The sequence below is a fragment of the Aythya marila genome (assembly GCF_965140915.1).
Source record: "Aythya marila genome assembly, chromosome: 1".
NCBI classification, from domain to species: domain Eukaryota; kingdom Metazoa; phylum Chordata; class Aves; order Anseriformes; family Anatidae; genus Aythya; species Aythya marila.
In genome coordinates, this window is record NC_139042.1 from 170,758,068 (window position 1) to 170,770,182 (window position 12,115).

At 39.2% G+C, this 12,115-nt stretch overlaps 1 protein-coding gene across 6 annotated transcripts in view; it reads left to right on the forward strand.

Annotated features, from left to right (window-relative positions):
• GRIP1 (glutamate receptor interacting protein 1) overlaps positions 1–12,115 on the forward strand; it is a 325,481-nt gene that overhangs the window by 294,450 nt on the left and 18,916 nt on the right. For 5 of the 6 annotated variants that reach the window (XM_082784855.1, XM_082784860.1, XM_082784856.1 and 2 more), the window contains 6 exons: positions 2,690–2,834; positions 3,890–4,029; positions 4,202–4,390; positions 7,873–8,029; positions 9,453–9,653; positions 11,557–11,668. In XM_082784855.1, coding sequence (XP_082640981.1) covers positions 2,690–2,834; positions 3,890–4,029; positions 4,202–4,390; positions 7,873–8,029; positions 9,453–9,653; positions 11,557–11,668 — 944 coding nt within the window. The remainder of the gene's footprint in view (positions 1–2,689; positions 2,835–3,889; positions 4,030–4,201; positions 4,391–7,872; positions 8,030–9,452; positions 9,654–11,556; positions 11,669–12,115) is intronic. The other variant, XM_082784859.1, reaches the window with a different exon arrangement.

The following is a 12,115-nucleotide window of genomic DNA, read 5'->3' on the forward strand; positions in this document are numbered from 1 at the left end:
TGTACCTCAATTAAAATAAGTTTTAATTCATTTCTACTAGTTAGTTTATTTATGAAAGCCTATTTTTCTCACAAAGAGAGTAAATGTGCTTCTTAAACTAAGCAGGAAAAAAAAAAAAAAATAAACTCCCTAATAAAACAAAAGCCCGATGCTAATAGATGAGTAAGGGTGGAGCACTCAAAAACAATTTCTAAATCACAGAATGAGAATAAGATTTTCATATTTTTTGACCTCCCACAGCATTCATTTTTGAAGAGGGAAAAGCAGAGAGCAGGGTTTTCTTCTTGCCTAGGTTCTCATTCTCTCTTTATCTATCAAACCTTTTCTTCTAGTATTCATTTCAGTGTATTTGTAGCTTCTAGCTCCTATTCTGTCTTCAGTTTTTCCTTCTGCTCTCTCTCTACTTCTCCCTTCAGCAGATGATTTTATGTAGCTCAAGTCTGTGTCCCTCACAGTCAACCATGCACGTGAATTCAGCAGCAGGGTAACACATTACGTGCTCCCTCAAACCGTGCCCTTTTTTGCACTTTTTTTTTTATCAGTCCCATGTTACTCTAAAGAGCAAGAGACTAGTGGATGGAACAGAAGCACTGCAGCACAGAGACAATATAACAACATATCCTTAAATGTGATTTCAAAGAATTACCCACATGCATCGCTACGATAAAAGAAAGAAGGATAATCTCAAAAAAAGAGACCCTAAAAATTTATAATTTGATTGCATTTCCTTCTCAGATGGAAGTATGTTTTCAGAAGAAGTTTGTTTTCAGCAATCTTTCTCTCCTTTTTTTTTTTCCTGCCAACTTCCAATTCTGAGGATTTTATCTCCTGGTTAGCCTAATGGCAGCTACCCTTCTTTTGAATATCAGAATTCTCTGCTTGCATGGCAAAACTGGTCTTCATTGGGTATTCAGGCCACATACAGGCTGTATTCTTGAATAGCTTGCATTTGTGTTGTCTGGAAAGAACAGAAGAAAGTAATGTAGCAATTTGACATTTGTTGCATTTTACCATTAATTTTCTTAACTAGGGCTATCCAGAAGAAAGACATAATGGGCCAGCCTCCTTTCCAGTCATTCACGAAGATCTATAAACTTCCAACTCTCTTGTGGCAGGACTGTTGCATAATTAACATCTTCGTATTCACTTACCACTGATAACAGAGAAACATTAGCATTGTGTCAACTCTTAGCAAATACTGCCTGTTGTATTTTCAATTAGCTTAGTGCAATACTTTTCACCCTTCTGCTGAAGTCTCACAACATGTCATTGCCACACCTGTGTAAACATTATCTTTAGGTCTTGGGGGATTTGTCATTGTCCCATGAATGCTGCAAGAGGCAAACAAGAGCTGCCACTCCTCTGCTGCACAGTGGCACTCATGTGCTGGCCCACCAGTGGCTCCCAGTAGGGTTGTGGGTGTTGGGTGCTTTTGGAAACACCATGTCCGATAAAGTGCTGGTGGTGTGAAATGTGCTGAGGGTCAAAACACTGTTGATAATGCCCCAGGTAAGAATACAAAGCCAACAGTAGCCATGAAAATCCCAGTATTCTTTGCTGAATAAATACTGCTAATTCTTCTCTCCTTTGAATATTGTGTGTACTGTTTCCTTTATGTCAATAGCAAGTGGGAAATGGGAGGGATAGAGGGTGGGAGGGAAGTAGACCTACATTTTCTTCAAACTGGGAAAAGACAAAATAACTTCAAAGACATTAGTGTCTCGCCAGCTCTGCTGACATACCACATTCAGTGTTAGAAGAAAGCAACTCTTTGAACCTTTGCTAGTGATGCAGGTTTCTTTTTTCCTCTTAATTTTTCCTACCTACAGGAAAAAAAAAAAAATGGGAACATCTGAATTTTCTGACTTGTCTGAGGTTAGCTTTGGTCACAGTTACAGAATGTGCATCCTAGACGTTTTCTACACTCACTGAGCCATTAAAAATGTCATTGCCCACAGATCTAGGAAAAGTTGCCTGCCAGGCCAAACACCCTGGCTGAATACCAATAGCATAAGATGGGCAAGGGAGCATTTGTGATGGTTCTTTGTTGAGATTAAAATTTCAAAATAACGTACGCTTTATGTAAATAATCAAAAAAAAAATCTAATGGAGTTATTGTTCAATTTAGTTGGTAATTCAGAAGCTGGTTTTGATTCAATTCTGAAAGCTTAAAATTTTGCTATTAAAAAATATGGGATATATTTCAGGTTCTCTTACTAAGACAGCTGCTTATCTTATGACTTTTGACCTTTCCACAATTTTTGAGGAAATTTCTTTTTAGAATTTTTAAATTCTCTTTGGTTTTAAATACCCTCCATTTGGTACAAGGAACAGAAGAGTCCTGGTAGCTATACAATAATAGTAACTTTTTTCTTCTCTAATAAAAAAGCCTGAAGTCACATTTTAATGAGAAAGAAGATATTAAGATTTTAAACAAAGTAAAATTCAGTCCTACTAGAATGAGGGCAATTGTTTTATTGACTTCAATGTAATCAGGTTCTCGCAATAAAAAACAAATTGCTCAATTTTTTTTTTCTAAATAATCCAGCAGAATATGATTTAGAGGTGTATCTGAAATATAATCCTTTGAAAATGTTGTTTGATTACCAGTCACTAGACTGAACGTGTTATTTTTTTTCATTCCCTCTTTCATAAGAAACCAATTGCATCCCCTTGGCATTTATTACAGATGAACAGGAGAGCTCTGGAGCAATTATTTATACTGTTGAGCTCAAGCGCTATGGTGGGCCTCTTGGAATTACAATCTCTGGTACTGAAGAGCCCTTTGATCCTATAATTATTTCCAGCCTTACAAAAGGAGGATTAGCCGAAAGGTAAATTGGAAAGAAAATTATTTTTAAGCATTCTTTTTGTCAAGGTAAAGATTTATTTTGTTGACCTAAACATGCTAATTTTCATGGTTTAGCTGTTGTTGTTTTTTTGTTGTTTTTTTTTTTTTTTTTTAATTCCTCAGATCTGAGTTCATAATCTTTTTGCTGATATTTTGAGATGATTACAAAGTTTGTAAGTACAAGGAATATCCTAATAGATGTTCTTGCATATACTATACAAGTCAAAGAATGGATTGTGGTCCTTATTGTGAATATGATTGAAAAAAATTGTGTAGTCACAGGAACATTTTAGCAGCCTTTTAAAAGTGGTAGCCTTGTATAGTAAAATAGGTAAAGAAAGCTCTTCACATGTCTAACTTTGTCTGAAAATATTCTGCTCATAGTCCACACACACCACATCTGTATGTGCACTTACATACACCATAGCTACCATTACCTGAGGAGTAGAAATGCTCCTCTTGATAAGTGATGGATAGAGAATGATGCAAAGGCTAATGTTTTCTCTCACCTGTCATTTTTAAAAGGTAGAATCGTCATAACTAGTCCCTTTGTTGGTACTTACAAAACATGATAACTGTGCTCAGCCAGAACAAATTGTGCATTTACACAGAGAATTTATTTTCTTCTTATGCTACAATCCATCCTGAAAACCACACTGGTGAAATAGCTGGCTACTTGCTCCCACTGCCATTATCTGTTCTGTTGTGAGGCTTCTAGAAACATTACATTAATTTCAGGATTTATCGAGCTGTCTGAGAGTATTCTTAAACAGGTGGGCTGCCATGAATATCATCCATAGGTTATTAACTACTGCAGTAACACAGAAATCCATCTCTCCACGCCTCAGCTCTGCTATTGTCACTACAACAAAGGTGACTTGCTTTAAGCATTTCTAACAATAGGATTACTCCATAATGCAGCTATGAAAGCAGAATGTAAGAGAGACGAGACGTTCATGCCTCCAAATATGCAGACAAATTATCTTTGTTGCTTTTTGTGCTGCTCTTCTAATGTTTTACTCCTCTCTCTCACTGTAGAACTGGAGCAATTCACATAGGAGACAGGATCCTAGCAATAAATAGTAGCAGCCTGAAAGGAAAACCTTTGAGTGAAGCCATTCATTTATTACAGATGGCAGGAGAAACTGTGACTCTGAAAATCAAGAAGCAGACAGATGGTGAGTATGGCCAAAGTAGCACCAGTGGTCTGTAATGAGTGTGTTTTTACAGATTAACAAGCATTTAGGCCATCCGTGGAAAAATGTCATGTCATTAGTAAAAGCATACTCCTAGAACTGCACTAAAGCAATGACCACCTCCCACCCCCCCTTTTCTTATAATCCTATTCAGCTACCAGTCCCAAGAAATTTTCTGTCCCTGTGGGTCACATAAATGAACTGAGCGATGCTGAAGATGAAACCTCTGCCGCACAGAAATCTGGCAAACTCTCAGACATCTATTCTACTACAGTCCCAAGTGTTGACAGCGCAGTAGAGTCGTGGGATGGCTCTGGTATTGATACCAGCTTTGGAAGTCAAGGTACTCTCAAGAATGAAGTCAGCATTTGAAGTAGAAACTGTTGACTTCATGGTTGAATTTCCTTTGCTTTAAAGAGAATCTTATTTGTACCAAGTTTAAATCTTGTGCTTTGTAATGTGCTGGTGTCTCATTATGACCACACACCTTGCCAGGCAGCATGATTTCTTACGCTTGGCTGGCCTCAGATTCATTCTTTTATGACAATGCAGTGTGTTACAAAGCATTTATCAATATGTTAACAGGCTTTTGTTAGCATTTCTGACATCTGAATGGCCAAGTCCATAGCTCATCTGCAACCAAATGAGTTTATCTTTCTAATATAGATCAATGCAAGGCACAGACCACTCTGAAGGTGTTCATGAATTTGGTGCCCATGTGCAGTAATTTTAATGGACAACAGATTTATTATAAACTGCTGAAGAGGGAACATTAGGTGTTACTTATGATTTGTAAATCTTTTTCTTCCTCATTCCTGCAGCATGTACACCTAACTTTCAGCCCTCAGAAGCAAACATTCTGTTTAAAGACATGGTTTTCATTAACACTAAGTTTTATGCTTCTGTTTGACTACTGTTTTGATCGGATTTTCAGGTAATTCCATTTTAATTTGTAGAAGGTTAGACAGATTTATTCAGGCAGTGAGGAACTCAGTCATCTTGTAATAATCTAGGTAACAAGTAAAATAACTTCCACACAGCATTTTTTGTTTAACAGACTTTGAAGTGATTATTTCCGTAGTAATAATGGTGTGCCCACTACCTTGCAGATATTTGAGCAGATAGATCCTTACCTCAATTAATTTTTTCTCACTTGCTCTGGTTTCATACATTCTTGCAACTCTTATTTGTCTGTTTTTCTGTGGCTTTCTAGGAGCATGGGTGGTAGCATGTTGTCCATGGCTGGTGGACAGCTGAGTTGTGTGAGCACTGCCCAGCAGATCGCCCATCCAGACTGAAGTTCTGTGCTGGTTATTTTCACTGCTATTCTTCAGTGTGCCTGCTCAGTGATAACACTGGTGCTTTTTTTTGTAAAGCAAAATGGTTCCTTTGAAACCTGCTGAGCTACATGAGATCAAGAAGCAGCTGATGTCACTGCTAATGGCCATTTTTTCTGGTTTTTAATTTTTAAATATTTCTTAGACTTACTGCATATATTTTGTCATCTTCTTTCCTTTCAACAGGATAGTCTCAATACATAATAGTCTCAATTCATTAAAACTCCATTTTTCAGCATTTTACTTTTAACTTACTGTTACATAAACATTTTATTTAGTACTCAATGTAATGAGTTAAACTCCTCCTCTGTAATTTGTATTTCACTGGAGTTAGAGTTGGGATGAATTTGCCTCCTCTTCTGTTTTTAACAGTCTTAGTCAGCTTATCAAAATAAATAAATCAGGTTAGATTTTCTTCTGATTTTTCTAAGTCCTAGGGAGAAATATTTCTGAAAAAGTGCCAAAATGATGGCTCTCATTTTCTGACTGATCTAATGATTTCTGGAGCAAATTATTCAACTGTGTAAAAGACAGACCCAGAGTCCTCTGCTAAATCCTGATCATTCAGACTTCATGCCAAAAACTAAACCAATATCTCAAACCGTATTATTTTTTTCTGGCTCCCCTAAGAAAATCAGCCCAATCTGGGCTGGGTACAGAGCACTTCTCTGTTTAAACAGCCTGAGTGTAATCAGAGTTGCACCTTATCCCTTGGTGTGGTACTAATGTGACCCATATTTCTACTAAAGTTCATTCTGTCTTGACCTGTCAAGCCGAGTTTGGCTTCTTTCCAAACCTTTCTTGGCATAAGCACAGACTAAGCAAATTGAGGATTTTGGAGAATGTTTCTGGAGTACCAGATAATGCTTTATCCTATTCGTTACTAATTTAATGCTGGTGATCCATCCTTTCTCTCCTTGAATTAACACCCTGGTTTGTACCTTTGTCTGATGCATCTGCCTTGGTAATCTGGAGCCTTCCCCACACAACAGTCCAATTTTCACAACCAAAACCCTTCCTAGAATTCAGGAGTGTGATAATGTCTGCCAGTTAGCTGGAGAAAAGCACACAACTCTGTAGTTGCATGGGATTTGAGGGAGACGAGTCCAGAGTGATTTATGGAAGTGAATTGCCCTCTTTAGAGAGGTGACAGCAGTGGCATTTGTTACTCATCAACAAAACTGATTTCCTAATCCACTATGCACATCAGAAAAGACCAAAAGAGGAATATGTCAAGATGAGATATATATACAGCAGCTCTACCTTACTGGATTTTGCATAACAGATCAGCACAAAGTTGTGACGAGTAAATCTGCGTGTTTTTTCTGATACATCACTTACAAGCTAGAGTCTTGTCAGGTTCCTACTTGGAATCCAAATTACAGTTAATTCGGTAAAGCTATTGAGCTAATACCAATGTTGCTTTTTTGATATAAGCACACAGGAAAAAAAAAAATAGTGCAGATGTCAAAGCCACCTGATGCCACTTGCACGGTCTTGAAACATTTGGAAACAGGTGATAGAGAAATCTCTGTGTGCAAGATGAGCTTTCCACGGGTGTCTGTTTGTCCTAGGCATGTGTGGCCCTTGTGAGACTTCAGAGCCCTAGTGAAATGGAGTAGCTCAGCTAGGAACAAGCCCCCCTGCCCAAACACACATGATACAGAGATTTCATGTGTTGGCCTTTACATAAGGCAGCACAACCATGCAGAGCAGAGCTGGGCTGTGACAGCAGTCCTGAACCTGTATTAATGAGTCCTTGACTCTATGGTGCCGAGACAGTCACTCTCCTTCCTCTTGTGGCATTTAATCCAGGTAAAGGTCACTCGGGAGCCTCTGCACCATGCCAACCTACGCATCTAGATAGCCATGATGCATATTAGCAGGGGGCATAATTGACACTAGTATGTCACTAAGTTTTAATTACATTGCTTACATTAGAAAAGTACTAAGAGGCAGAAAAATCTGTCTTGTCTTGTCATCTGAAAATGGTTCAGGTTTGTTTGTTTCTTTTAATGCATCCTTGCAAACCTTTTAATAGGTCTGAAGCATTTTTTTCCTTAATAAATTAGGTTTATTTTGGGATATTTTACACGTGACCATGTCAACACATGGCTAATATTCATATCTACTTATTCACTAATATGAATAATTTCATGCATGAAGTCAAACTGGAAATTGATAAACTTGTGAAAAAGTCCAGCACAAATCAGAAACAGCTGAGACACGAAGAGTAGGAAACCTGTGTTGGATATGTTTAAGATTTTACTTTTGACTGGCTTTCACAGAAGCAGCTCTAGAGCACCAATAATTTGGGGCATAATTTAGGTCATTTATTCTTCTAAATACCTGAATACGAGAGCAGAAGTGAGGTAAGAGGAAGCAATTATAAGTCCACATTCAATGTCCAGAAAACCTAGCTTCAAAGATGTACTTTTTTGTCATTAAAACATATACAGTAGCATAAGTATATAATTCTCCTTTTTAGGACCCAGCTATCAGGCTTCAGGATACAACTTCAATGCCTATGAATGGAGGAGTCCTAAACAGAGGGGCAGCTTGTCCCCTCCAAGCAGACCACGAAACCACCCATTCCATGACCCAGTACTGAGTGATGAGGAATGGGACCGACCTACAGCAAGCAGGTAGGTTCTTGTACAAGTTTCTGTTTTGTTATTGGCGGCTGTAGCAGTGCCTCAAAAAGGGACACGTTGTCTAGAATGAAATTATGTTTTTCTAACTCAGCGGTAGCAGTTCTTCCTTTAAATATAAGATATGGTATACTTTATGGAACTTATCAGAGTAGATGAACGACATTTGTCAAAGATTATGATGCTAAAACCAAGGCATATATTTATTCTGAGTTACTTAAAAAATAAAAAAATAAAGTAGGACATTCCCTTGGGTAAGCTTCAAAAATTAATTGCTCTGTTTTCCACTTCACAAAAATAACCCTGTAAGAGGAAGTGGACAAAGACAACCAGCATGTTAATCTTGTCTTCCATGAAAATTCTTCATTTTGGTTTTGGCAAAGAAGCAGGTATTACAGCCTTCTTCCAGAAATGCTTTAGAGCTCTGCAGTGGTTCAGTGGGAGAACAAAGTGACCGTAGTAGAAATATCTTGTCCAAAGCTATGCATGGGCATGCATATTTTCTGCCTTGCATTCCTCTTCTGAGAAGTAAATCCCCTCTTCAGTGAATTCCTCTGCTGGCAGCAGAATTTTCTGAGGGAAAAAGTCTTGGTTGATATTGCTCAGAGGCAGCAAAAGATGCAAAAAAAATGGAAATCTCTTATTCTCTGTTCTAACGATGATCCAGCAGTGGAACCACTACAGAGCCCTGGGTGATAATTCCTGCCCAATAAGTGTTTCCTCAGAGAAAGTCAGACAGACAGCACAGAAAGATTTCAGTGCTCTTTATACCTGTTGTCAAGACTTGCAGACGTGCACGTCTTTAGTTAGAAATACAGTTTCTTGTCATAGCAACATGATGAGCCTGAAGTCTCAGTCTGTGACAAATTCAAGCTTAGTACTACAGAAAACCATTCTTATATAAACCTACTGGATAAGGGTCCTTTAAATTTGTGAATCAAGGCAAAACTTAGATGGCAATGCAGCTTTTCAGGAGCTGAATGCTAAATCCTCAGATAGAGCAGATTGCCCAGTGGCATTTTGTCTGGAGACAAGTCTGTCAAGATGATAGCTGAGATCTGGGCAAGTGTAAACACTCACCCTTTACCCAGCTCCTTTGGTCCCTACTGGCCAGAAGCATATCAGAAGTTTTCATAGGCTGTTAGTGGACAACATTTAATAAAGGAAGTGAATGTCGTTTTCTTCATACTTCCCATTCTTAACAAGTAACTGTCTTTAATCTGAGAGCAGTAGTTTTATCCACAGCAATTGATGGTGCTCCTATACCAAGTAGGGGAGAATTTGGGAAGGGTACATCTGTTTTTCCTGCCTGTTAGAGGGGTCTCCAGAAAAACACCTCTTCTCTGCCCCTAGCTAATCATTCTGTCTTGTTCTCTAACACTAAAAAGTAATTTTTTCTTACCTTTATTTTGTGTAGCACAGCTTCCAAGAATATGTGGCAACAGAAAGAGACTGAGACGTTGGGAGACAATCAAGAAAACCATTTAAAGCAAACTTCTGTAGAAAGGTCAGGGGGAGAGAGCATCAGGAGCGTGAAGAAAGAGGGCAAGCTGTGGAAAGGTGCCTCTGGTGGGCAAAGGAAAGGTGGGGGACAGCTGGAAGAGTGGAATACTCCCAGGTAGGAAAACAAAGAGTGCACAGGAGTGAGATCCAACTGGACTGGGACAGAGGGAAGGGAGAGAGGGAAGAAAGTAAAAACAGTTAAAAGGAGAAAAAGGAGAAAAAATGGGTGAAAGCAGAAGGCACGTCACTAACATGCCACTGAGTGACAATGACATTTCAGTTGGCATGTGAGTGAAACCAGAGCAGAAACTGCTCTGTAGCCTTGTTTCTACCTACCACTGACAGGTAGGACAAGTCAGTTACAGTTCCTGCTCCAGGGAAAATGTTTTGCATTTTAAAACATTACCTACAGGAGTGAGTGTGCCAGATCCTAGAATACTCTATCACCTCCTGATGGAGGAAAAAGAAAAGTGGGGAGTGGCAGGGGATCACTTGGTCTCTTGCATGTCAATAAGAACCAAATCACAGACACCTGTGGTTTCATATCTGTCCCACTACCTCTCCTTCAGCACTTTTGTGTATCTAAATTCCTGATGGCTCTTTGAATGAGCATCCATTTGAGAACCAAATATATTTGTTACAGCTCAAACAATATTTCACATGACATAAAATCAATCTCTCGGGTTTTGTTTCAGGGAAAACAAATTAGATGAGAAATGATTTGGAATCTCTTTTTTTTTTTTTTTTTTGATGCAGCAGCTCAGCTACAAATCAGTTTATTAATGTGGCTATAATGGAGATGAAAAAGTTGAGCATTTCACACAAGAGACAAGACTCAGGGAAAAATCAAAAGAGGAGGTGAGGGGACCCAAAAGAGGAATTGTTCCAGCCAAAAGGAGGTCCAGACTTACAGGCATCATCATTTCAGGTTTCACTGGAGTCAGAAGGAATGGAGATCCTGTTCTAGAAAGCCCAGCCTTTGCCGTCACAGGCATACAATCCTGTTCATTAACTCAAGCTCCATTCTATGTTACAATATTAGTATCCAATACAAAGAAGGTATTGGATTGGATTAATTTGTCGATGTTCGATGTTAGCAGTTAAAAAAAACTACTTAGGCTGATTGAAAGAGCTAATTTCAGAAGTTAAGGATCTTTCCAAAACTGTGTTTTAAATATTTTCTTATCTTGCCTGGGAGGAATTGCATCTGTGCTCTGAGTAGGTATTCTCACCATTTCTGTCTCTATTGCAATATCTCAGCAGTGACACTGATGCTAGCTGGAGAATCATTGCAATAAGAGATCCAGACGGCTGGCCATTGCCTGCCTGACTGATCGTAGCTGTAAGAAAGCATCTCTGAGGCAGAGTATCATGTGGGAAGCATTCAAGCTGTTGTTGGTTGTGCTGGGCAATTCCTCTATTTAAAAGCTATTATGTTAACAGTGCTACATTGGTGCTGTTCTCAGTAATACACAGTTTGTCAAGCAAGGCCTCAGATGCTTCCATGACAGTGTTTGCTCTGTTTATGTTAAGCATCTCTAGCTGCAGTCCATGGGCAGCTGCTCCAAAGTAACAGCTTCCTGCCACCAAAAGGGCAATTTTTGTTCTTTCCGTCCCTCATCCTTCCCCTGTGCCTGTCACATCAGTTGGTACGTAAAATGACTGGAGCAGTTTCTGTTGTGGCAGTCAGGTGGGGTAAACTGATAATGATAAATGCTGCTTAGACTGAATCAGGTGAAACCACCACCCCCCCTCTTTTACAAGATGCTGTTTGTCAAACTGGGGCTCTTTTCATGTTCCCTGAGAGAAGTCTGTGAGGTTGAAAGCGACTGCCAGGCTGTGAGAAGACTTGTGTCCAGGCTCTGCATGTCCAGCAACCTCCCCACTCTCCTGCCTACCTACCGTAACCTTCTGTCATTCAAGTTGCAATCTGTGGCAAGGCACATGTGTAAAATATATTTTCAAGAGGAAAAAAATAAAAATAAAACACCTTTTTTAACCTCTCATTGTAAATCTAGCTTCGCAGGTACCCATGATAACACCGAGGCTGACCAGGAGGAAAACTTCTGGTCTCAGGCTCTGGAGGATTTAGAGACCTGTGGCCAGTCAGGAATTCTGAGGGAACTAGAGGTAGAACAATCTTAACCTTTCTTTCCGATTATAGAGAAATATAATGGTTTTGGTTTGGTTTACATTCATTTTATTTTCTCCTTTTTTTCTTTTAATTTGCACTAATCACACCAATTCATTTAAAAGCTTTAACCCCTCTCCACAGGACAAGGCTGACAGGCGTCTGTCTTTGAGAAACATGACTCTCTTGGTACCTACCCTTTACGTTTATATTTTTTGCTTGTGCAGCTGCCTCCCCCGCCCCTAACCAGAGCTATTTTTCTTTTGTACAATGCAACTGAAATTCTATAAAACATGTTCACCCCAGAGCTTTTGACTTGTAGCTTCTGCTGTGCATACCACTGGGGCTGTCTGCACAGGCAGCAAATGGCGCAGAACTTCCTAAGTGGGCACATCTTTCCTGCAGCAATGCATCCCCTTCTCTGATGGCCGCTTTACGCAGCTTTT